Here is a 27,425-nt window from a genome sequence, read left to right as displayed (position 1 = left end):
GAAACTAAAATCAAGAGCAATTTTAATGTGGATATTAATGACAGTGATCACTTTCATATCCATGACTTTATCTGTTCCTAAGGACTAAAGGGATGAAGGCAGATTATGTACCTTACTGTCAAGAACAGGGTCAGAAAAGGTCAACAATATTAATTTAAGAAATGTTTATTAAGCATCTACTATTGGCTACGTACTCCACTAGGTGTTGAGGACATAGAAATAAGAAAAAAAAGTTACCTAAAAAGGTACTTGTTCACACAGTTTGTCCCAAACTAACTAAACCAGAAACCACTAAAGGAAGGAAGAAAATGACTTCTGTTTGTCTCTTCACTTCATCTCTCTATGAGGTGAGGATGAACACTGAAGGAAGCTTAGCAGGGAGGTACAGGCCAGAAAGAGAACATGAGAAAATGCTATTTGTAATACCTCCTAAGTTTAAGAGTAGGTAAAATGTGTGATAGAGCTGAAAAGTTTTTTTTTCCTTTCTGGTCAGAAATCAGGGTAGCTGTAAAAATGTTGGTGGGGTGGGGTCAATTCCATAGTCTATGACCTGATTCGGTAGGCGACTGAAAAACGTTGTACAACTCTTAAAAAAGGGAGGAAGAACTCACACTTAACCAAGCAAAGCAAGGACACCGTGTTGACATAGACAAGTTTCGGTTAACATGGTATCAAGGAAAGCAAGGACTGCCTGTACTTAAAACGATCATTAAGACTAATGATTTTAGTTTTGGCATTGAGGATGAATGCAGATATATAGACATAATGTATAGCAAAGAATATTTACAGTCACATTTCATGGACCAATAAATAACGCATTTACTTCTCAAAATGCCCAAGAAAATGTGGGAGAGAAAATGTTCATTTATATTCAAGATTAAACTTTCTAACTTTAAATCATCAGACTTCAGCTGTAAATTTATTTCAGTTGAAAGGTTTGAAGACATTATTAATGAATATTCTAAAATTCCGGAAGGTGTTTAAAAGATAATTTTAACCTAATAAAAAAATCCTGCCATAGAAGTGACAAAAATTATAAGCATAAATTTATTGAGCACCTACTATGTGTCATCGTGCTAGGTGATGTACTACGTTATTTCCAATACTCCGGTCACGTTTCAGTTTTCTCAATTTCTCTATCAATAACTGCTACATTGTTAATTTATAACTATATTACTTGAAATACAGCTCAGCTTATTTATTCCATAAAGTTGGTCCCAAAGACGTTTCCTTATTCGAAGGAGGTGGGAAGCAGGAAGGAAACCTAAATCTAAATTCTACTTAATACTGAAGACGACTTTCTTGATATTTGTGGTTATCTGTACGGTCTTTTCAGAAATCCCAAAACTTGTACCAAGTCAAGGATAAAAGAAGATACAATCAGCAATCTATCAGGTTCAGAGATCACATCTGTCAGCCGATGCTTCTTGCCTTAAGGTCCTGCACGGCGATGACCGCTCACTTAAGGAAGGAATTCATGGCCTGTGGATACCTTAGCTCTGAGTCCTGCAGCGTAGGATCCCACGGGTCTACGCGAGGAAGAGGGCGGGGAGCGCGGACCGGGTGGGGGAGGCCGAGGTGACAGCAGGTGAGGGCCGGGTGCGGATGGGGAAGTGAGACAAGCACCGTGTGGGTATTACTCATTCCGCTCTACTAACGAGGCTGCTGGCAAGCGGAACTTCTAGCCTCTCTTTCAATCCAGCTGAAGTTCAATCTCATTGAAGTCACTTCCCATCCGGGTTCGCTTGGGGGGAAACCAGGCGTCCCTGGAAGGGATGGGAAGGGAGTCCGGGCTGCGCGGGTCAGGTAGCCTCTCTCCGGTCGCCGCGTGTCCTCGCCGTCCCCAAACCTGCCCTTCCCCTCATCAAGGGAACTCCCCGGGGAGTCCAGACCGCGATCCCTTTCCTTGGCCCCGGGGTGCGCGGGGCGGACACGCGAGGCGTGGGACTGATGGTAGCCCTGCCTCCAGGAAGCAGGCAGGCGGGGACCTCTGGGCGCTCGGAGGGGCAGCTCCGAGGGCACAGGGTACAGGGAGAATCAGCCAGATCCCTCCCTGCCCCGGGCAGCCGCGGCGGGTGTGGCCAGCGCGGAGGCAGGACGCCGACGAGCCTCCAACTTTACCTTTCCAACTCCGACAGCCCGTCGCCTTTCTGACCACGTCCCTACGGTTTCCCGGCATCCGCCTCCCTCACCCCACCACACCTGAGGAAAACTTTTCTCTCGCCCCTCAATTCAAATTCAGCAGTGCCCACGGTTGCCGCAAACTGCCCGGTCCCTAGCAACAAGGTTCCGGCCGTAGAGCGAGAGCCTCTAGGTGTAAGGAAGGTGATGTCGTAAAGCCGGGAGTGTCGTAAACCAGGTGCGGTGGGGAGGGGGGAGGGGTGGAGGCGGAGGGGTGGGGGGGAAGGGGGAGGGAGGGGGAGGAGGTGACTCGAGCATTTAGACACAAGCGAGAGGATCATGGCGGATGGCCCCAGGTGTAAGCGCAGAAAGCAGGCGAACCCGCGGCGCAATAACGGTGAGTGGCGGACGGGACCGGGGAGCGGCGGAGTCAGGGGGAGCTGGGCAGCCGGGGCGCCCCCGGGGTGAGGGGGGCGAGCCGGGCTGGGGGCGGCCGGGGCAGGGACGGCAAAGTGGAGTGGGAAAGTAGAAAGTAGTGCTCTCTGCCCCCCTCCGCTGCCGCCGCTGCCGGAGCCGCGCCGCGGCCGCTCGCTCTCCCTGAACCGTTATGTCTCTTACCTGGTCTCTCTCCGCCTAGCGGCTCCCGCCGCCCCTGCCGCCTCCCTGGACCGTTAGCCGGCGCCGGCGCCGCCGCATCCCCGGCGCAGGGCGGGCGGCCGGGACGCGCTGGCCACTTTTCTGGTCCCGGGTGGAGCGGCTGTTGCTTCTTTCCGCACTTTTCCCCACTCTTGTGCCCTTCGGCGCCTCCCTCTCCCCCTCCTCCTGGCCCCCTCAGCGCGATTCTCCCTCAGCGCCCAGGCCCCCGGGAGCCGCGGAACAAACTTGTGCCCGGCGCTGACCGTGCAAAGTGGCTTCCGCGCGCCGCGGCCCCGGCCGGCGCCGTCACTGTCGCTCGGGCCCCGCGACTCGGGCCGGGCTGTGGGCGCGCGGCGGGCGGGCTGCGGCGGCGGCGGGACGGGGCGGCCGCGGGTTGCGTGGGGTTTGTGCGCGCGTGTGCGCGGGCGCCGGCTGTGCGCGCCGCGGGCGGACAGGGTTCGGTCGGCGGCGGTAAAGTTGGGACCCGCGGGCCGGGCGCGCTCGCGGAACGGGGATTAGAGGCGCGGGGGCGCGGGTCCCTAAGCGCCCCTCCTCCCTGGCGCCTCCCGCTGCCCGGCCCAGAGCCCCGGCCTGGGGACTCCGCGGCGAGCCCCGCGAGTGGGGTCCACGTTTGGCGGGGCGCGGCGGGGCGGCGCGGGGAACAGGGCAGGAAAGGCACCCACTTAACGCCGCCGGGAGCCGCGCGGATGGGGGCGAGCTGGGCGGCGGGTGTGTTTGCGGAGTTGTTACCTGGGCTTAGAGACCGGGAAGCACCACAGACAGATCCCCCTCCCGGGGCAGACGCGGTCTCTGCGCCGGGATGGGCCGGTGTGCGTGCGCCTCGCGCTTTTCTCTTTCGGTTTTTGGGGAAGTTGTTACCTGGGCCGGACGCACGGAGCGCTGAAGCCGGATAATGGGGCTTGGATGGCGCTCTGGGTCTCGGGTGGAAGGAGGGTGGGGGAGGGGGCGGACGGACCGACGGACGCGCGGGGCTGCTACTTGCACCGCAGCTGCAGTGTTTATTGATTTGTGCTGCTGTGCCAAGGGAAACACACACCTCTCTGCCTGGCGTGAGAGTTAAAAAAAAGAGAGACAGCCCGAGGGATCGAGACCTGAACATGTGGTGGTGGTGGTTGCACAGTCGCCTTTTCCAGTTTGGAGAGACGTTGTAAGTTGATTGTATTTCTGGTTATCTCGGGGCGATGCTGTGCTTTCTCTCCCTCTCGTGCAGCAGCGAAATGTCTGCTGATTGTTATTGTCTGGACAGTTCCTGTGGCGAGAGGGGCGAGACTTGTCCGCCCGGGGGCGGCGGGAGCGCGGGGAGAGCAGCCCCCGCCTGCGCCGCCCCGGTACCTGTTTGTATAATAATGGGCGGCAACGGCCCTGCCGCCGGCCGCAGCCCAGGCTATATAAGGAATTACACGTACATTTCGGACCGAGGGGCTCGCTTTGGTTCCTGCGTTATTTTTAAAACGACTTTTAAGAGAGGGGCAATAAATGCGTCTATAATGGGACCGCTGCAGCGTCGAGAAAACGAGGAAATACGTGTTTAGGAGAAAACTCTCTCGTGCTCCCCTCGCCCCACCCCCCGCGCCTGGGCTCCCTTTCTCCCTCCCCTTTGGGATGCGAAACGCGAGGTTTTGTAACCTTTCCTGGCAATTTTAGATTTTGTGTGGGATTTCCTGTCTAGAAGCAGATACGAAGATTTTTAAGCTGTTTCAAGATGTTTCCTTCCAATCCATAATTATATTTTTAATATATTCGAGCCATCATTAAAATCACTGCTTTCGTGATTTTAATTATTCAAATAAACACTTGCATTTTAAAGACGTCTGTTGATTATAATCGAAAGGTATTTTGGTATTCTCATTGTGGAGAGATGACTTGTTATAGCAAGGAGTGGAACATAGGCTATTGCAATTTTAATTTCCTGTTTTAGCGTCAAATAGTGTGTGTTCTATATTGAGCTGTTGCCGCTGTTGCTGATGTGGCTTTATGAAAGGTAAGTTGGTTCGGAAAGAGCTGTTCGCTTTTTACCTTATTTAAAATGTTGATCGCCAGAGAAAGGGGCTTTTCTTGTTGCTGACGACATGTGTGTGACATGTGAGTCTGAACCACCCAGCGTCTGTGCAGCTGCTGTAAACATGTTTACCTGAACAGGAAAGAATGGATTTTTCTCCTTGAGATCCTGTGATATGAATATTACACTCGTAAGGCATATCAACAGATGACTTAAGGGGGGAAAAGCGATCCTGAAAGATACTTGAAATCAACAGGAAAGAGAGGTTCTTGATCGCTGCAGCAAATGGCAACTTGTGCAGGTAGAAAAAAAGATGGTGTTTAGTTTTCTCCTGCATGTATGTCAGCCCCCTCCTGTCTGCTGCTTTCATTCTCAAGGGAGGGATTTATTTACCACGCTTGCTGTCAGTGTTTTTCCTTTGTGTTTAATATTAGAAAAACAGATTTGCGTCTGTTTAGCACAAAACGTCTTGTCTGCAGTATGCATTACTCTCAGAAAACAAAAGGTGTTTAAGATAGCACTGTACTACTACAGGTATCTTCCATTTTCATCACTTTTGGCTCTGTCCTTGTATTTCTTTTTGTTCTCAAATGCATTTCATTCATTGCTGGTGATTATAGCCATGCTATTTGATTTAGCCTTATATTTTGCATATTAAAAATGAAGTTATATTCCATTGTGTTGTGAAACCTCAGTATATGTGCTGGTTAATATTTCTTAGCAGTGCAGTCATATTTAAGTTGCAGATGTTTATTGGAGAAAATTGCCTGGCAAAATGTTAACTCTCAAATCTTTTTAATGAAGAAATATGTGATGTATACAGTGGAAGATTGTCGTAGAGATAGTTTATGTTGTTATATATATGTAAATGTTTTATTCATTTTGAAATAAGATACGTGGATTTTGCTGCTAAGCCTTCTGTAAAATATTTTAATTTCCTTTCTGGAATATGTCTGAAGGTAGGATATTAAAGGGAGTATCAGGTAATGTAACTGACAGGGGTAAACCAATTGAGTAAGGTTTGGCCAAAGCATCAAACCTTATGTGGTAACTTAATGATGTTAGTCATCCGTAAAGAAGTGACATTAGAATTGCTTGAATTAGTTTTTACCATTTATAATTTCATGCTTTGTTGCATTTTTAAAAATCTGTCTTTTTCTTTTTCTGCTTTCTTCTATGTGGTTTTCTTCTTGTTCTACCTTTTTTTTTTTTTGAGCGAGAGAGATGTACTGTACTAATGACCACATGCTGATTAATTCTCTTTAGATGGAATAGCAGGTACATATCCTTCTGTCATCAGCACCATTTCCCCTTGCTGTCATTGGAAACCACCAGTAGAGGATGCTAACAAAAATGATTATTGGTGTAGTAGCATCATAAGTCTCTCTATCGACTGTGCTGATTGGGACCTTCAGTATAATTCTAAGTCTTATTGTTACTTAAAACTAGCCTTGGTTAAATTAGGCATAAGCATTTTCTAGTTTGCCGAAACTAGAAAGAAGCAGGACTGTTTTAACTTGAATAATTTTATAAATTTAAGTTGTTTTAAGTCTCTAATTGAGATTGCTATTAATTCATTCTTGTTTTAGAGCAGTTGTATTACTCCTTATTTTAAAAAGATTTTGTTTTATGTTCTTAGGTTTGGAGAAGAATATGTAATAATTGACCCATATTTATGTTGCATATTTAGAATACTTTTTAATCACCCCTTTTTAAAATTCATAGTAAGATCCCTTAAAATATATATTTTAGATGTCAGAATACATCTAAAATGGTCAAAGTTTAAGAGTAGCAAGGAAAATTACAATTGATTGATAATACTGTGTAATTATTTTATATAATTTATGTAGACTTAGTCTATGGATGGGTTGGCAGAGAGCTACTAACGGAGGTGGTAACTAGCAGTCACTTAGATGTTAGTGATTTTTAGATTTTATCTTTTCCTTCCCCTTCAGATCTTTTCCTACTGGTAGCCCTCCCCCACCTTTTTAGTTAAGAAACAGTGAGTGCATACGTTTTAAATTTGTCAGTTGTAATTAAGGAATATAAGTTTGCTTTGAGATCTTATATGCAGTAAAACTCTGTAGTTCGTACGTTGCTGTATGCTTGTATTAAAATAATTCCTTTCAAGAAACTATATAAATTGCATATAAATAATTGCATGAGAGTGTATTTAGTTATGTCTTTTCATTTTGTGTTCTTATAGGTATATTAATATAACTGTAAATTTTAAGCCTCTCATTAGGTAGAACATTAGAAGTATTTATTTCCTTAATTATTTTTAGTGGTGTTTCTATAAATGCATCAATATCAGTACCATAATGGAATAGCCATACTGTTTATCTTGAACTAAGTAGGTATTGAATTGCCAGGTAAGCCTGTGTTAATTTCTTATTTTAGGATGTCATGGTTCTTCGTGTGTGTGTGTGTGTGTGTGTGTGTGTGTGTGTGTAAATAGTTTTTCATTTCCTGACAGGTATTTCTTAAATTTAGTATTCTAATTCCTGAGGGCTCAGTAGTGAATAGGTGTGATTCACTTAAATGTTTATGAACTCAGAAACTTTGCCACAAAGTCACGAGATACATTGTAGCATGGAGCAAAACTTAAAGTATCTTATAAATTGAAAGTATTAATCATTTATGAAGATGACCCTGATATAAAAAGCATGTGAAATATTTGTTTAATACTGTTTTCTTCCTTTCTCTAGTCTCTAGTATGTTTGAAATGGCATACCTCCTATGTAGTAGCTTTTGAAGCATGTGCTGAGAAACTTCTGTTAAATTGAGAATGATATTTTTAAAATAAGAGCATAATGATTTCTCATAGTTGTGTTTTTCTTTTGCTTTATCCTCTTGTGGATTTACCTGTATAAATCACTTTTAAGCATGTGGTTAGAGCCAGATGTAAACACAGATGCAGTATCGTGGAATTATATTGTTAGCTACTCTTAACTACCTGTATTGAATTGCAGCAGAGGAGGAGAAAAATCATGCAGATGTTGGAAGAAGATATGCATTAGTGTGCAAGAGTACAACGAGAGGTTAGAAAACTTGAAGCTGTAGAAATAGGATTGAAAAAGGTTTCTTTGCAGTACGGTCACTAATTTATGTGGAAATGCATGCTCTTTATTTCTAATTGAGATATAAGCTAAAATAAAAGTCCATTGTTGAAAGAAAACTCAAAAAATTTTAAACTAGAAAAAGTGTCCTGATTAGGAAATATGATAAAATGATTTTTTAAACTACTTTTTAAAGGGGAGATGTTGTACATATTACTGGCTAAATAATCATTCAACTAGGTATGAACTAAAAGTAGTAAGCAAATAGAAATATATGTAGTAGAGAAAGTTTTGTAGCAACCCTAGTTAAAATTAAATTTGATCTATTATGTAGGCATTGCCATATAAACTAATCATTCTTTTGCATGGGGCAGTGTTTTGAGTATTATGTCATTAAAGGAAACATCTTTAGGACATTAGTTTTACTAAATAAAAATTTCAATATGTTATGAGCATGTCTGGATTTTAGCCTTGATGGAGGTGGGTTACACTGTTTGTTAACTTAAAACTGGGTTGCTTAAAAAGATGGCAATATAATACAGTACTTAAGTAGCAAAATGCTCTCTAATAAGTAAAATTTGCTTTATGATTGTTTTCAGAGAAAACAACTTAATTTTTAGAGCTTCATTAATTTTGTTAAAGCATTATTTTTGGATTATATAATACGGATGTAGATAAATGGAAAGATTATGAAAGGAAAAGCAAAAAGTTGAATTCAAGTGTCTATTTGTATTATAGCTGTGAGACTTTAAGCTTTTTTCATTCTCTACAAAGTTACTTTTCTTTTTCTTCAAACAGCTCCCTGTTGTTTAATACATGTTCCCTCTATACATAGGGATTGCATTTATCTGTCCATATGCACATTTCTCCTCCTAATCAACATTATGTATTTATTGAGACTTGGTACATGGAGGTTGAGGTATGAACTATGTTTGTAGAAAACCTTACAGTATGGCAACCTGGGAAAACCTTCATCTCTTTTGCAGTAACAACTACATCTGTGCTGAAATTATTCATAACAGATGTTTTGTGATCTCTTAATTCCCTCCCTCTCCCTTCCCCTCCTCCATTCAGATTTAAAATTAAATGTGAATGGAAGATAAATTTATAAATTATGTTAATTTCTTTTTATTGTTTTATTCTATATTGAAAGTCCTCTGTTTTCTTTTTAAAATATTCTAATTTTAAATGTTTAAGATATTTTAAGTACTCTGATTTCAGTTTTCTTTTAATAAAATGTGACACCATTATTTATATATCTGTTACTATTCATGCTCACCGCCTAAAATATATTCTGATTTCCCTTACTCCTAAGGTCTTTGTATTCATTACTCTTACTCCTTACTCTTACTCCTTACTCTTACTCTGATTTCCCTTACTCCTAAGGTCTAGCAGAGTGTTTGGTTTTGGTTTTTTTTTTTTTAAGTAGATAGTGCTGAGTGTAACTAGTTTGCTGATGAAAAAAATTCATTTTCTTGGAATCATATATTTTTAATATGGAAGATTCATCTTTTCCAAAATAACTTTTTATCTGAAAACTGACACAGATAAACTGAAATTTAGGGTCTTTAAGTAGAAACTCTAGAAGAGACTTTAATGTGTGTTTTAAGAAGGGGTAATGCCAGGCAGATACAGTGACATATGGAATAACATGTAGTGAAATCCTTCAAGGAGTAGATTTTCTGAACCTGGGCTCAGGGTAACCTTGCTCTGCCTTGAATACTTGAAAAGGCTGTCAAAATCACTGTATCTCTTTAATGTTTTCTCCTTTCTACCCTAAAATTAAGTTGCTGTTTGCTCCTATTGCTATGTCACTTTTCTGAATCTCTTTTGATACATTTGGCTTTTGCTTTATTTGGGAGGGAGAAAGTAAAGGAAGGAGGAATTGGAGTAGACAATAACTTTATATGAATAAATATTCATTAAGAAAATGAAGTGGAATAATTTTGGACTGGAGAGATTTGGGAGAATCATCCAAAGCCATTTTGCAGTAAAGCAGACAGTCAAAGAGATAAGATGACTTTGCCAAGTTTATGTTTCTAGTTAGCTTGGACTAGGTCACAGCTTTTTGGGTTCCTAGTTCGGTATTCTTTTCATTAGGTCATTTGAGCATATTTATCTAAGACGGTAACAAGCAAGAACTAGCTACCATGAATTTTCAAATTTATTATAGTTAAAACCAAAATGTGTAGAATGCTTCATCATCTCAAAAAAAGGCAAGTTCTAATACATATGCATACATCTATCAAATTTAGTAGTTGATGTAGTTATATCACTTAAAATATTTCAGATGCAGAGCGTTAGTATTATTTAGAGGCATCCTCTCATTTGGATTATACTTTTGGTCATTATTCCCAATTTCAGCTCCCATTCACTCTATCCTTCCTACCTTGGACCCAATCTAATATGTTTTTTATATGCTATTGGTTTTGTAGCTAGCCTTGTAAAATTTTGTACCTCTTTTGTGTGTTTTGTATTTACATAAGTGCTATAAGTGCTACTTTGCTCTATCATTTACTTTTTCTTTTCTTTCTTTTTTCTTTTTTTTGAGACAGTTTGACAGTTTGACTCTTGTCACCCAGGCTGGAGTGTAATGGCACGATATCAGCTCACTGCGACCTCTGTCTCCCAGGTTCAAGTGATTTTCCCGCTTCAGCCTCCCAAGTAGCTGGGATTACAGGCACACACGGCCATACCTGGCTGATTTTTGTATTTTTAGTAAAGATGGGGTTTTGCCATGTTAGCCAGGCTGGTCTCAAACTCCTGACCTCAGCTGATCCACCTGCCTCAGCCTCCCAAAGTGCTGGGATTACAGGTGTGAGCCACTGCACCTGACATATAATTTACTTTCTTTACTTAGCATTGTTTGATAGCTAGATATGTTGCTATATGTACAGCTAGTTCATTGCTTTTAACCTTGCAGTAGTTCGTTTATGTAGTAAGCGCAAATTACCTATCAATTCCCCTAATGGCAGATTCCCAGATTGACTCCAATTCTTGGATACCAATAATTCTGTAATAAACATCCTCCTACGTGTTGCTAATGGCTGTGGAAGAGTTTCTCAGCACTACCATATCTAGGGACATGGTATTGTCCAGACATAGTATTGCTGAGTATAGGTCAATCACATATTTAATAATTACTAAATTCTGTCAGATTATTTTAAAAACAGCAACACCATTTTTTACGCTCACCAACAATGTAAAAGAACTATTTTCTCACGTTTTTGCCAGCCTTGGGTATCGTACAACATTCTACATTTTGCTAATTTTTCAGTTGCTAAATATAATCTGATAGTTGCTTTAATTTATGTTTCTCTGTTTATCAGGGAGGTTGATCGTTTCTTCATATCCTTGCTAGCTGTTTGGGTTTCCCTTTCCATATCTGGCCTATTCATACCCTTTACCCCTCTTTTTGGATAGATTTCCATTTCTCTTGTGTATTTGAGATGATAATCCCCAACGTTTCAGTCATTTGACTTTGGTACAGGAATCCTTAATTTTAATGTCAAAATTTTGACTTTATGGGTAGTAAGAAGTCCTTCCTAATCTATAGATTATAAAGATATTTTCCTGGATTTTCTTCTATTAGTTTCTTAGTTGTATTTTTTGTATTTATATGTCTAATGCATCAGGAGTTCACCTTTTGAATACACCCTTTCTTAAGAGGAACAAGTATAACAGTTAAGAGTTTGGGTTGATCCTGTAACTTACTACCTATCACCCTGGCCAGGTTACTTAGTCTTTTTATGCTTGAGTTTCTCTGCCTGTAAATTGGACATGACAATCTAAGAATTGGGAAAGTTTAAATGAAGCATATGATGCATTGTGCCTAATACATGTTTTAAGTTTTCAACACATGTTCATTTAAAATTTTACTTATTAATTTATTTTAAATATATCTTGGATCAACTGACAATTTTTTATCCTTTTGACCAGTATTAACTCCGGCTAATGTAACTACCATCTGAAAGGGGGTTGCTGTAAAATTTGTACATTGTTTGTGTAACTTTGACATTTAACATTGCTTAGTTCAGACCTTGGACAAAGCTGTTAAATGATCAATAGACACTGAAGCTTCATCTTAATGCTACTTTTGGTATGTCTTTCAGGTTTAGGAAGGATTCCTTGGACTCTTTTTAAGGGCCATTATATGAGAGAGACCTTATCATATCACTTTTATGTATAACATTGACATGAACTTCAAGGATAATGTCCCATTGTTATTCTGTTACATAAATCAAAGAACTCAAGTCCAAGGAATAAAAGCTGTGCATTCTATATTTGAATAGTCTAAGCAACATGGAGTCTGCACCTTCTCATATATCCATTTGGCTGGGAATGTATTTAAGAAGATGGCTGTCTTACTGTGTTCCTATGGTATAGATCAGGACTATTCTAAGCCAAAAGTTAAAACCATACCCTGGTGTGTGTGTGTGTGTGTGCGTGTGAACTTAATTGAGGTATAATTTATATACAATAAGATATACCACTATGCATGTACATTTTGATAGAGTTTTGACATACTTGCATACATGTGTAACTGCTACCACAATCAAGATGTAGTAGAACATTATTTCCATCATCCTAAAGAGTTCTTGTGTACTTAATCTCAGCCAATCTTCCCCACCTATTGCCCCCTAGCAATGATCTGCTTTTGGTCACTAGAGGTTAGATTTAATGTTTCTAGAGTTTCATATAAACCGAATCATGCAGTATGTACTTTCTGTGCACCTTCTTTTGCACAGGATATTATCAAAATTAATAAGTATCAGTAACTCATTCCTTTTGTATTGCTGAGTAGTATTCCACTGTATGAATATTATATCACCAAATACACAATTTGTGTCGCCATTCACCTGCAATGGAACTATTAACTTGGGTTGTTTCTGGTTCTTTGCTCTAATGAATAAAGCTACTGTGAACATTTACATAAAATTTATATGCAAAATATCTTACATTTTTCTTGAGTCAGTACTTAAGAGTACAGTTATAGTACAGGTAACTGTACTTGTAAGTACATATAGTAAGTGTATGTTTAACTTGGTAAGAAGCTGCAAAATTGCAAACTGCTTGTAACAAACATTTTTACATTTCCACCATCCATGTATGAGAGTTCTAGTTGTTCCACATCCTTGCAAACAATTGTCCGTGTTTTTAGTTTTAACCATTCTAGTAGATGAGTGGTAGTATCATTTTGGTTTTGACTGGATTTCACTGGTGACTAATGATGTTTGAAGATCTTTTGGTGTATGTATTGGCCACTTGTATATTTTCCTTTGTGAACTGTCTGTTCAAATAATTTGTCCATTTTTAATTGGATTGTTTGTCTTTTTATTATTCAGTTGTAAGAGTTCTTTGTATATTCTGGACCAAAATTTTTTGTTGGATACAAGTATTAAAGATATTTCTCTCTTTCTGTTGGCTTATCAGTTTTCTTAATGGTACCATTGAAGTGCCAAAGCTTTAAATTTTGATGGAGTTTAATTCATAATTTTATTCATTTAAGCTTTGTGTCCTTTCTGAGAAATCTTTGCCTATTCCAGATCTTCAGGACTTCTCCCATGTATTTTTAGAAGCTTATAGCTTTACCATTTAGGTCTGTAATCCATTTCAGGTTAATGTTTGGTCTTAACTCACCAGAATTTGGCATAAGAATTTTTATTTGAAATTTTTAAAAATGTTTCTTAGGGCCCAACTAAGACCCAAAGCTCAGGATTATAGAGGAACACAAGTCCTACTTCCCTGGTTTTGAACATTTTTGACTGAGAGTGAGTACATTGTGCCTAGTCGGGGTTTTCAAGGTTCTTCATGTCCTTGACACATTTTAATTCACTGAAATATACTTTATTGAGGATACAGTTTCAGAGAAAGATGCCTAAGGAGAGTGGCCCTAGTTAGGGGAATGCGAGTGTTGTCTTCAAGGTTTCTTATTTCCTACAAGGTTTTAAGGAATTTAGCACTATACCAATTCATTTTCATGTTCCGTAGCTTTTATCTTTAGATGGGGAGTTTGTTTAAACCTAACATTTATCTTGAGTTTTTAAGGGATGTAGTTTTCTCCTTGAGATAAATGCTTGATCTTACCGATTTTTCGCTACATATTTTACCTCCTCACTTTGTTATAGCTAAAGAAAAAGTTTTTAATTACTTTTAACTTTGATAAGTTGATTACAGATGGGTTTATTATATTTATTTCTTTCATTTCTTAGAAAATATAGATGTTACTTATTCCTATGTAATTCTTATTTTAAGATAGTTTTTTAACTTTAACTTTTCTGTTTTATTTTATCACCTATTCCTATTCCTTGAAAATTCATTATAAGTAACCTGTGCCTTATTTTTGTTTTAAAGATCTCGCTTTTTAATACTCCTTTTAGCTCTGTGTCTGTCTTGAACGTTCTGTATATTAATGCATAATTCCTTCTGAGCTGGTATCCTTAGGTGCATTTATAGAAAAAGCATTGAACTGGGAAGGAGTCTTAAATTTCATTTTCTTTTCTTTTTTCTTTCTTTCTTTTTTTTTTTTTTTTTGAGACGGAGTCTTGCTGTGTTGCCCAGGCTGGAATGCAGTGGCATCTCGGTTCACTGCAACCTCTGCCTCCTGGGTTCAAGTGATTCTCCTGCCTCAACCTCCTGAGTAGCTGGGATTACAGGCGCGTGCCACCATGCCCGACTAATTTTTTGTATTTTTAGTAGAGATGGGGTTTCACCGTGTTAGCCAGGATGGTCTCCATCTCCTGACGTCGTGATCTGCCTGCCTCAGCCTCCCAAAGTGCTGGGGTTACAGGCATGAGCCACTACGCCTGGCCCGAAGTGTTAAATTCTAATATTGAATCTGCCATTATTTGGCCTCTGAAATTGAGAAAATAATTCCATTTATCTGGGCCTATGTTTGTTCATCTGTGGGATGAATATGATGGATTATTGTATGCAAGGTAATGAGACTCTGAAGATGAGAGATATAGTACCTTGCCCTAAGGAGATTATAGTGTGGTAGGGAAGAAAAATGAGGAAAGAAACCTTTAGAATACAGTTTGGTAACTGATGTGATATTCTGTCTTATATGCATAGAGGGGATGGTGCTTAAACCAAGTCTTAAAGTATGTGTGTGGGTTATCCTAGTAAAATATCCTAGTGGAAAATAATATTCCATACAGGGGGAATAGTATGTGCAAAGGCATGACACACATGCACACACATATTGTGGGACTCAAGTCACGTTTGGTAAAACTGTGTAGGGTGAGCAGAAGAATGGCTAGAGATGAGGCTGGAGAATTGGATAGTAAGCAAATGAAGAAAAAATGCTTTATATTGCTTTCCTGAATTTAGATTTTATCTTGGACATGATGGGAAATTACCACAGGTCTTGAAGCAAAGAGTGACATGATTACATTTATATACAGTAATTTATAATATTATGTTTCTTTATATACTCAGTGTTAATATGATTAAAAATTTACGAATATATATGCTTGCTTTACTAAAAGTGAAAAAAGTTGTAAAACCTGATGTATCCTGCTTTCCTGAGTTTTTGCTTATCTATTCTGATAATACTAATAGATTTGCATAGTAATTGCTTCGAAATGGTGCTGCCACTACCACTTCTACCACCATCATAAATTAGTAGAAGACTTATGCTACTAGAAGCATAAGCAGCCTTACGTTACAGTGGCTGGTATCTATGCACCAAGTTTGGCTGTGCATTTCTAGTCCCTGCACTGTTAGGGGGAATTGTATATTTTTTTTCCTTTTCTCAAATCAGTAAATCAGTGCAAACAAATGTGTTGTGGATTTACAAACCTATGGAATAAAATGTTTTTACTTCTATCAAGTATGGCTCTCCAAAGACATAAAATACTCTTCATTCACTATTACTAGTTAATTTTCTAGATTATTTCTGGCATTTATTAATGGTTCTGCATAGAGCTCCACCTTGTGAACATGTTATTGTACTTTGATATCAGTTCTGTGTCGTAGATATTTAATAAATAAAATAAAACTTTATTTACCTGAATGTTTCTCATTCAGAATAGCTGTAATTCAGGCCTGGTATATGTTTTTATTTGAATAGAAACAGTTCACTGTTTTTTTGGAAGTTATGCTGTATACTACAAGATAGATTAAAACCAGTGCCTTTTTTTAGACCAGTTGCTGAGGAAATACCTTTATCATGTTTCAACCTCTTAAGTTTAATAATTCTCATGTAAAAATTAGTGCTTGATTTATGCATCAATTTTCTAAACATTTCACATGTGATCTACTTTGTATATTCAGGGACTTTTGTGTTCTATGTTATTATATAGAGTATTTTTTAACCAAAACTTTAAAAATTAACCTCATTTCATTAGTATTTGTTTATACTTTACTATACCTTGTTTACATGCTTAACCTGCCTATGTATTATCTGTGACAGTAATGAAACTGAATGGTTATAAAATGCTATATAATTTTATCAAGTTAAGCTGACTTTTTTGGTGGGGAACATCATCTTCCTCTTGCTAATAGATAAAGGAGTTTTACTGTACTAATTTCAAAAATGGTATAAAGCAGTAAGGCAGATCTTCACAGTCTATTCTTTGACAGTATATTAAGCATGTGGAGAGGAAAGCAAGGTGTTAGCTATCTTAAGGTTTCACAGCAACACTCCCATCTTGTTCATTTTCACCTGAGTTGTATAGAGCCTGGGAATTGCTATTTATCTTTAATGTAAAGTCAGCAGTGCAAGTAACAGTATTGGATCATACTTCCACCATTACATTCTCTGAGTTTCTGATCACCACATTCTCACAGATAAGGAAAATAGTTGTAGATGGAAGGTCTGAAATGTAAAAAGGATAAAGAACACAAGAAGTGGTAAATATGTTTAGTTTCAGACAGACATTATATAAAACTTGGGAGGAGGGTAAAATTATTGATTAGCTATGGGTAGGCTTGGTAAGTTAACGCATGTTAAAATTTCTAAGATAAGGAATAAAAATCTAGAAGGTATGTGTACCTTCCAAACTAGTAGAGAAGGGAAGTAGAACAAGAAAAAATATTCAATCTGAAAAAAAGGTAAAGAAGCTGAAGAAAGAAAACATGGAAAAGAGAAGACAAGTAGAAAGCACAAAAGTACATAGCAGCAATAAGTGCAAATATATTAGTAATTACAGTGCTTATGAGTTGAAAAAATCCTCCACTTAACAGAAACTGGTTATTAGATGGGATAAAATAACAAAATATATTTATATGCTGTTTACAAGCAATACCTTAAAAAGCATATTCTCGCTTGAAAGTGAAAAGGATTTAAAAAGATGTTCCTGACACTACTAACCAATAGAAATGTTGTATGGCTATATTAATATCATGTAAAGTTGACTTTGAGGCAGAAAACCTGTCCGAGAGAGTGAGGGTCACTCAATAGTTATAAAAGGAAGGTATAATTTTAAATAAGTGACTACCTGATAATACACTTTCAAAATACATTAAGCAGAAACTAGGACTGCAGAAGAAATAGGTAAATTTATCATTATTATAGCTTATTTAAAAAATCTCTGTTAATGTGAGAACAAGCAGAAAAAAATTAAGAAAAATGTAGATGATTTTAATAACAGGACTTACAAGCCTGCTGTAATGGACATGTATGGAACATTGTATTCCACAACTAAAGTAGAGGAGGAACACTTAGAAAAACTGATCACATTCTGGTCAAATACAGCCAGTTTTAACAAATTTCAGTGGATTGGCATCACATTACACTTTCTGTTTACAATTCCATTAACTTAAATAGAAATTTTATGTGTGTGTGTTTTGGAAATTAACGTGTTTATTTCAAAATAACTTGTGGATCAAAGAAAAACTTGTAATGATAGCAGTAAATTATTGTACATGACAACTTATGTATAGCTAAAATGGGAATTTATAGATTTTAATGCTTATATTATGGGACTAAAGGTTGAGGAATAATAAACATGCAATTTTAAGAATTAGAAAAAAAGCATTCTCCCCGATTGAAATAACAGGGGAATAATTAATGAACTAGAGAAAGTAAAAGTAATTCAAAGAGGAAACAATGCAACTAAAAATAGATTATTTGAGAAGAGTAACAAAATTTAGCAAACCACTGGCAAGATTAATAGGTGGGGAAAGAAGTCATAAAGCAGTATCTGGAATGAAAATGGGAATGTTACTACAGGTGTTTCTTGAATGATCAACTTTATTTTAATGCAGTTGAAAGACTAAGTGGACCAATTCCTAAAAAAAAATGTAGCTCATGCTGGCCCAAGAAGTAATAGAAAATGGAATAGCCTTAAAACAAAAAGGAAAAATATTCTTACAAAGAAAAAAATACCAATTCTAGAGAGGTTTACTGGCAAATTCTACAAAACATTCAAGGAACAATAATTCCAGTTTTACAGAGAGTATTTCATGGTTTGGAAAAAGAAATGACTGTCCCCAACTTTTTTTTATGAAGCTCTAAGTATAAAAAATGATGATTGTCTTTAACTCAGACCTATGTACAAAAATTCATAGATTAGATATCATCACATGGTAGTACCCCCTTATCCATCTATAGGTGGTTACCTATGCTCAATCACAGTCCGAAAATATTAAATGGAAAATTCAAGAAATAAAAATTCATATGTTTTAAATTGTACGCCCAGGATGTGGATCCTCCCTTTGTCCAGCATATCCACACTGTATATGCTACCTGCCCATTAGTTACCATTGGTAGCCGTCTTGGTCATCAGATAATAAAAAAAAACATAGTATTTATAGGGCTTCCATGCTATCCATGGTTTCAGGCATCCTCAGGGGGTCTTGAAACGTATGCCCTGTTGATAAAGGGGAATTACTGTACTTGACCAATAATGTGTAAGAAAGTAACCCATCATAACCAAGTTGGGTTTACTCTAGAATTTCAAAGTTGGTTTTATATTAGAAAGTCACTTAATAGAATTTACCACATCATCTGTTTAAAGGAAAATAATCATGTGAGCATCTCAATAGATCCATCTATGATAAAACTCTTAGCAAGTCAGTAAATGAGAAGGCCCCTTTCTTAACCTGATAAAGGCATTTTTTTCCAAAGAAAATTTCCAGCCCTACCTTCTTTCCACTTCATGGTAAAGTATTGAAGGCATTGGTTCCCTTTGATATCAAAGGACAAGTGTGCCTGCTAAAGCCACTTTTGGTCAACATTGTATTACAAGTATAGCTAGTACAGTAAACAAAGATACAATGATTAGAAAGAAAAAGCTATTATTATTTGCAGATTATATGATTATCTGTGTAACCCAGAAAAATTCACAGATGAATTACTCAAAGTTTAAATTTGGATGCAGAATTATTATACAAATTCAATTATTTTTCAGAGTTTTTGCTGGCATAGAAATGCAATTAAAAGGTAGCATTATATCATCATAAAAGTATAAAACACTGTGAGTAAATCTAACAACGTGCTCAATATCTTTATGGAGAAATTATAAAACACTGGCAGACATAAAGATCTAATTAAATAGCATAATGTACCATGTTTATAAAAGGAGACTTGAACATTGTAATGGTGCCATTTCTCCCCAATTTTATCTGTAAGTTCTGTGCCATCTGATCAAAATATTGACAGGTTTTTGTTGAATTTGACACGCTAATCCAAAAACTTATATGGAAGAGCTAAGAGATAATAGCAAGATACTCATTCATGAAATGGATCTGTGATGGCACTGGGATTGCCAATGAGTGAAATAGGATGACCCTTTCAATAATTGGGGTTGTTGGTTAATTAAATGGAAAAAATTGGGGTTGGACTGCTGCCTCACACTATTTAGAGAAACCAGTGGAAGGATTATAGATCTAAATCTGTAGGTAAGGTAAAGGTATAGGTAAAGTAAAATGGTAACACTTTCTAAAGATGATAGGCTAGAATATCTCTATGACTTTGAGTAAAGATAAAAAGGCATAAAACACAGAGCAAAAGATTGGCAAATATGACTACATCAAAATTAAGAATTTTGTTTCACTAATAGATACTGTAGAGTGCCTAATCCCATATTTAGCACGTATCAAAATCTACCACCCAGGGAAATAAAGACGAACAATCTGATGGAAAACTGGGCTTGAATAGGCACTTCACAAAAGAATAAACTCGTTTGGCCAAGGAGTGTATTATAAGATATTCAGCCTCATTAGGAATCAGGGAAATGCAAATTAAAACCACATTAAGAAGGCATTTCACGTCTCCTAGATTCTCGAAACTTAGAAGCCAGCTAATACTGGTGTTGGTATAGACATGGAACAACTGAACACTTAGGCGTTGCAGATGTAATGTAAGTAGGTACATTCACTTTGGGAAATAATTTCACATTATTAAAGTTGAAGATACACATAACACTATGACCCAGTATTCCTAAGTATATGTCTTAGAGAAATCTCTATACAGACATACCAGGTAATGTATGTAGTTGTTTATACAGTACTGATCACAATAACAAAACAAAAAAATAATAGGATAAGTAAATTGTAGTATATTTATACAATGGAATGCAACACAATACTGAAAAATGAATGAATTACACCTGTGCTCAACAACTTGGATCATCCTAGGAAAATAATGTTCGAACAAAACAAATCACTGAAGAATATAGTGTGATTCCATTTATATAGAATCAAAGAACACGCAAAATTAAGTAATATATTGTTTAAGGATACCGATACACATAATACAAGTCTATGATAAACATAAAATTTAGGAGTGAGTGAATTTGGACACAGAGTAGATATCACAGGTCAGGATAATGTGTGTTTAGAAAAAAACGATGGTGGAACTCAGATATTTATTGTATTACTTATTATACCTTAAATTTATTTTATAGAATTCTTTAATGTTTGATATTAATAATTACTGATAGTAATTTATGGATACTGATAATCAACATTTAATCTAAAATAGTAACTGAAAAAATAAAAGTGAATGATTTTTGGGAGAACTCAGTATTTGCCATGTATTTCCTATGTACGTATGTTTAATTTTTGTGAGTTCTCAAATGTAATCAATTTCTTTTGAGTATCTTTAGTATTTTATACTATCTTTGTATTTAGTATAGCAGATAAAGCATAATAATTTATTTCTTTTTTTTTTTTTTTGATGGAGTCTTGCTGTGTCTCCCAGGCTGGAGTGCAGTGGCACAATCTCAGCTCACTGCTGCCTCCGTCTCCCCGGTCGAGTGATTCTCCTGCCTCAGCCTCCCCAGTAGCTGGGATTACAGGCACCCACCACCACGCTGGCTAATTTGTGTATTTTTAGTAGAGGCAGGGTTTCACCATCTTGGCCAGGCAGGTCTTGAACTTGGCCAGGCAGGTCTTGAATCCCATAGTGTTGGGATTACAGGCATGAGACACCGCGCCCGGCCTAAGCATAATAATTTCTGACCCTGGTTGTGTGATACTCCAAAATGTATTCATTTATTTTTAGAGGTATAGGCATTTTTAATTCTTTTATATTTTTCTAATCACTAAATTTACATGGCTTCTACCTTTACATATTTTCTGTTTATTGACCACCTTTTAGGAAGTTTGAGAAAGGTATTACCTTATTATATTTTTTTCTAACTTAAAATATGTGTATTACTATTGCACTTGTGGATATAACATTTCATTTTAGAATATTTACATTTTATTTTGTTTATCAAACAATAGCATTTTTGTATCAGGCACTATTCTCAATATTGTTAAACTATTAATTCATTTAGTATTCATTGCAACCCTGTGAGAAAGATCCTGCTATCTTTGATAGGTCAAGGGAAACTGAGGCACAGAAAGTGTTGGGTCAGGTCACTTAGCTAGTAAGTGGAGCCTGTGTTCAAACCTAGGCAGTCTGGTTCCACAGTCTGTGCACTTAACCACTAAGCTGTAAGAGACCATATGAAGTAGATCTCTAAGAGGAGTGTGTCATCTATTTCAATGTTCTTTAATAAACAGGGTACTATTTTTGAGCGGTGCCAGCATATTGTCAGATTATGATGAAATAATTATATTATTCCCTTTGTTTGATCTGAGAATGTAAAAAGCAGTGCTGGTAAATTACACACTGCTGGACATTGCTTAGATTTACTCTTCAATGAATTTTGTGTCCATACGTTCATGAGATGAGAAAAATAGATAGGCAAAAGTACCTGTTAGTCTGATTGCAGATCTACCCGTAATGCACAAATGGTGATAGTGTACTTTCTTCTTCCAAAGGTGGGTTAATGGAGTCATGATTTAAAATAAGAGAGTTTAACAGTAGCGTGTATAAATTTGATATTTATACATCATAAATGATGTATAAATCATTTATGGGAGAGTGATATTTGATTCAGTGATGTTGACATACCTTTGGGAAATTCTCATAGTAAAATAGAGTTAGACTGTCAACAGGGAAAATTCTAAGTAATTTGTGAAGAAACTAGTAGTAGTAGTCTAAAGTGGGGCACCAGGCAAAGAGAGAAGAATCAGACAAATCCTTTAGTGTAATAGTTCTTTACCCATTCAGACCCACACTCCATTTAGAGCATTTACTGTAGAAGTTCTTGAGAGAAGATCTCATCCTGTAGCCATATATGCTCACTATATATATAGATATAAAACATCTCTAAGAATTTCAGCTTCTCTTTGTGCTTTTTGTTAGCTACTTTAAATAGCTTAACTTTCAGTGACACATGGTTTTAACAGGCAAAACACATGACTGTTAATGATTTTTCTTTAGAGCAGAAATGGTTTATATGGCCTAAATTCGCTTTTAGAGATTCTTCTGAGAGAGAGTATTTCCTGTCTCTTTGCACATGTGTGGCATATTGTAAGGACTTATTTACTTTTAAATAAAAAGGAAGCTCTTGCAGTGAAGTAGACATTTATTTTGTTAAGAACCTATATAAGGCCAGGCGCCGTGGCTCACATCTGTAATCCCAGCACTTTGGGAGGCTGAGGTGGGTGGATCACAAGGTCAGGAGTTCGAGACCAGCCTGACCAATGTGGTGAAACCCCTTCTCTACTAAAAATACAAAAAACTTAGACAGGTGTGGTGGTGCACACCTGTAATCTCAGCTACTCAGGAGGCTGAGACAGGAGAATCGCTTGAACCGGGGAGGCAGAGGTTGCAGTGAACTGAGATTGCACCATTCACTCCGGCGACAGAGAGAGACTCTGTCTCAAATTAAAAAAAAAAAAGAACCTGTATAAAATAGTTTATAGCAGTTTATAGCTGTGACCATCAAGTCAGATAATTTGGGATGTTCACAGAGAGCTCTGGGTGATTATGACAGTGTACCACCCACATCTGTTATTTGTTTTGCTTCATTTCTCTACTAGGGAGAGGAGATCATATAATATATGGTATTTTTATGTTATTTTAGATAAATCCATATCAACACAGCACAGGAGAACAAATTATACCCCTGGTAGATTTTGGGGTATAAACTTCATGAAATGTTTCTCAGAAAGTGAGAAATATTTCTTGATTGTATCTTTAAAATTAATGCAAAATTGTTATGTTACTCCATAATTTATTTGTGTGCATTACTGTAAGGTTCATGTGTATTCATATTAAATTTTTTCTTTTAAAAATTGGGTTCAATGAATTATCTAGGATGATTGCATTGTTTGTGGCATCAAGTGTTGTTTCTCCCTTTCCATACCAAGCATATCCTGCTTTTGGTACAGGATATATTTTTTTCAGATGTCAAAACACCTGGGGATACATTTTATGAATTACTAACTTACTTTTTTAGGACAGACTTGAAATCATTTAGAGGGTAAACTCTAGCAATATAGAAATCTGTTTTTTGTTGAATGGAGTAGCAGCTAATCTTTAAGACCCATTGATAGCATTTTAGTAGTAGCACTTAATATTCAGAAAAGAAAAACAAATCATCCAGCTTCTGATCTTCAGTTTTATGTAAAAGAAAAAATTTAATATGAATACACATGAACCTTACAGTAATGCACACAAATAAATCATGGAGTAACATAACAATTTTGCATTAATTTTAAAGATACAATCAAGAAATATTTCTCACTTTCTGAGAAACATTTCATGAAGTTTATACCCCAAAATCTACCAGGGGTATAATTTGTTCTCCTGTGCTGTGTTGATATGGATTTATCTAAAATAACATAAAAATACCATATATTATATGACCTCCTCTCACTAGTAGAGAAATGAAGCAAAACAAATAAGAGATGTGGGTGGTACACTGTCATAATTTGGTACTTGATGACTTGGTATTGGTATGAGACTGGAGAGTGTGATGTTACAAACATGTGATGTTTGCCTACCATGTTCTAGGCACTGTGCCAAGTGCCAGAGATGGAATGGTAGGTAAAGCTGTGGTCTGTACTTAGGGAGTTCACAGTCAAATGAAGGATACAGTCACAAAACAGACACTTGTATAAAGTATGGTCACTATAATACAGAGGAATGGAAAGAATGGCCAGAGAAAGCTTACTTGAAAAGATAATGCCTGAACTGAATACTAAAGGGAGGACAAGGAAGGGTAGATATTGATTGTGGGTGTATGAGCATTGAAATGAGAGGGCACAGGGGAATAGGAAGAGAGGAATAGCCTAAAGGAGAACAGGAGCAAAGGCACATGGGTGAGAAACAACATGGAATGTTCTGGACATACAAGCAGATCTCTGTTGGCAGGAGTACGAGATAAGGGTAAGGGAGTGATTGGAGTTGAGTCTGGAGAGATACGAAACCAAATCATGGAAGCTTTTTAAATGCCATGTTTAGGAGCTTGAACTTCATCTTTTTGTGAGTTGGACAGTCATTGAAGGGTTTTAAGTAGGGGCCCAATTTGATTGTATTCAGGTTGAGTAGAGTACTCTGATAGCTGTTGTGAAGGATAAATTTGAAGGGAAAAAGATTGGAGGCAGAGAGGCCGTTTGGGAAGTAGTTAGCTTGATAAGAGGTGACAAGGGCTTAAACTGACACTTAATAGAAATGGAGAAGAGGGAGTAGATTTCAGAGTCTGTACTTTTTTTGTTGTTGATAAAGAGTAAATTTAGTAGGACTCGATGCTTGGAAATGACCAGTGGGAGAGAAAAAATAGACGAGATTAACTCCAAAGTTTCTAGCTGAGGTGATTCCAGGGATAGTGATGACACCAAACAGAGTGAATATATGAATAATCAGTTGAGGAGACAAACGGAAGTCAGTTTTGGATATTTTGAGTTTAAGATGGTTGTGACATCACTAGTGGAGGAGGACTAACAAGGCACTTAACCTTTGAACTTGATGCTGTGGGATATAGATGGGGGTCCTGGGCTGGAAATACAGCTTGAAGAGTTCATCAGTTTGCAGGAGGTGATTGAAAGCATAAGACCATCAAGGGAAGGTATGTGGGCTGAAGAGAAAAAAAGGTCAGAAGACAGGAGCTTGGAGAACAAAAGTGTTTCAGAGTCAAGTAGAGAAAAAGAAGCCCCACAAAGATAAGAAAAGGAACTGAAAAAAATGAAATAATCAGTGGGCCAACCTGAAGATCCAAGCAAGACTAGAAACCACACATTTTTAATGGAACAAATCTATATCGTTATAATTTCCTTAGAAGCCTTAAATTAGTGAGGGAGATCAGAATGTAACATTAGTCTAGGATTGAGGTTTTACCAGATGGTACAGTAAAAGTTGTGAGTTTAGGGAAACCAAGTTGTTTGAAGTTAGAGCAGTTTAGATGATCAGCTGTGCCAAATATTGCAAATTATGTGCTGTACATTATTCTTTACATATATTAACTCTTAACCTTCACCACAACCATAGTTGTTACAGAAGATTCTAGAATGTGAGTTCCATAAGAGCAAGGTGGGTATGCTTTGTTGTCTGTGCTATTCTCAGTGCCTGACATACAGAATAGGCTCAAATACTTGTTGAATAAATGAGAGAACATGAGATACATACTATTATTCCCATTTTACAGATATGGAAACTGGGTAAGAAGAGATTAAGTAACTTACATTCACAACTATTTAGTGGTAGAGCCAGTAGGAAAGGAATTGAGCCCAGGATTAGGGAGCTGATGGAAAATAGAGAAATTTTAGGTCTGGAGATCTCTCTGAGGATAGTGGAAATGAAGGCATGAGAGATGTAGAAGGGGAGAAAGTTATCATCAGAGAGTAAAATGGTGGAGGTTATGATTTTTTGAGATAGGGTTGTTCAGTGTTATGACAAAGGGTCAAGTCTTAGCAGTGGAGTAAAGGATGTTTATTATTGAATCTCTGTAGGCGTCTATGTAGATGTTGAAGGCTCCTAAGGTTATACTAGAAGTTTGAATAGAGAGGAACATTATGATACCATCCTCATAAATGAAGTGGTATAATTGGAGATCTATAGATAAGAAGCAGCAGAGAGTGGAATAGATAAGCTTTCTTATTTCAATTCTAGCTTTTTAAACGTAGATTGAGGTTAGATCTGGTTTGCTGAAAAGACAGGAATAAATTGGGCTTGCTGCATATAATTTATTTCCCCCATATGGATAAGCTTGTTGGAAAGCTCCAGAAATATTCAGAATATAAATACAAAAGTTTCAAATTTTACCTGACATGCCAGCTCTACTTAAGGTATGAATTCTAAATCTTGTATCTCTCCCCTGCAAGAAAAGCTACCTCCTCCTTTTTATATAGTAGCAGAACAAAATTTTTGTTTGTGTTTGTGGCAGCACATCTCACCTCTTTGTTTCATAGCTGTTGGGTACACATTCCAAGGACGGTAAAAACAAAATGCACTTGCTCTTCTAAATCTTTAGCCACTGGCTAGTGGATTGCATTTATTCTCAGTTTCCTTGCCAATCCTTTTACCCTTCCCCTCCCCCATTTTTCTTTTTCAATGGTTTTGTTTCATGAAGCTCTTGAGAGCTTTCTATGTTATATTGTCGCACAGGAAAAAGTTTATTCATTTTAGCACTAAACTGTAGTTAACATTTTAAGTTAATCATTTTTAGAATGTTTTGATAAGCAATCCTGTTTCATTTTTAGAGATGATTCAATCTGATATTTCATTTGCTTTTAAAGTCTCTAATTTCTTTTCATCTATTTCCATAGCATTGTAATTTGTATCCTGAATGTTTCTCTTCAGAGAAATATAAAAATCCAGTAATCCATTATAGTATTGTATCAAGCCTAAGATTTCATTATTTATCATACACATTTATTTATTTATTTTTATTTTTTATCATACACATTTAAAGTATGGCCTTTGATTTATAGAATTTTTCATTTTGTGGTTGTGCCTGCTTATCTTTGTTTTTGTGTGTGTATGTCTTTCACACAAATTAGTATCATTCTGTCATAGCTCTTAGGAAATTCAGAGTTAATCAAATATGTTATAAAATGTGTTTGTATAATGAAAAGATTGGAGGAGATGATTCTGAAGGTGCCATTTAGAGCAGGTGTGCTATGGTTTGGTTGCTCTCTATTCTCCGCCCGCTTTAAATCTTAGTAGGCAGCAGATGAAATACTACTAAGTGACCTTTGACACAGAACCCATGAATGCTCCAAGTATGATTTCATTTTACCGTGTTCTTTGTAAACTCAAATGCCTGTCAAATCAGATGTGTGTTTCGATGTTTTTACTGAAT

At 37.5% G+C, this 27,425-nt stretch overlaps 2 protein-coding genes across 16 annotated transcripts in view; one reads left to right on the top strand and one right to left on the bottom strand.

The window, feature by feature from the left end:
- Nucleotides 1-1,864: 1,864 nt before the first annotated feature.
- On the bottom strand, nt 1,865-2,179 carry LOC109028626 (visual system homeobox 1-like). The gene has a single exon (XM_019035176.4). The coding sequence runs from the start codon at nt 2,177-2,179 to the stop codon at nt 1,865-1,867; it is 315 nt and encodes a 104-aa protein (XP_018890721.1).
- Nucleotides 2,180-2,229: 50 nt separating this feature from the next.
- ZEB1 (zinc finger E-box binding homeobox 1) overlaps nt 2,230-27,425 on the top strand; it is a 204,278-nt gene continuing 179,082 nt past the window's right edge. For 3 of the 15 annotated variants that reach the window (XM_063710223.1, XM_055352991.2, XM_055352996.2), the window contains exon 1: nt 2,429-2,518. Coding sequence is in view for 6 of the 15 variants with exons in the window: in XM_031015269.3 (XP_030871129.1) it covers nt 2,461-2,518 (58 nt within the window). In the remaining 9 variants the exon portion in view is untranslated. The other 12 variants (XM_063710222.1, XM_063710221.1, XM_063710225.1 and 9 more) reach the window with 11 other exon arrangements.

The sequence above is a fragment of the Gorilla gorilla genome, chromosome 8 (genome assembly GCF_029281585.2).
Source record: "Gorilla gorilla gorilla isolate KB3781 chromosome 8, NHGRI_mGorGor1-v2.1_pri, whole genome shotgun sequence".
NCBI classification, from domain to species: Eukaryota; Metazoa; Chordata; class Mammalia; order Primates; family Hominidae; genus Gorilla; species Gorilla gorilla.
The sequence above is the reverse complement of the archived record's forward strand: the minus strand, read 5'-3'. Positions and strand labels throughout refer to the sequence as shown.

Bases quoted from the DNA above. Each gene is read 5' to 3' on its own strand.
- LOC109028626 (XM_019035176.4), bottom strand. From the start codon at position 2,179: ATGCCGGGAAACCGTAGGGACGTGGTCAGAAAGGCGACGGGCTGTCGG.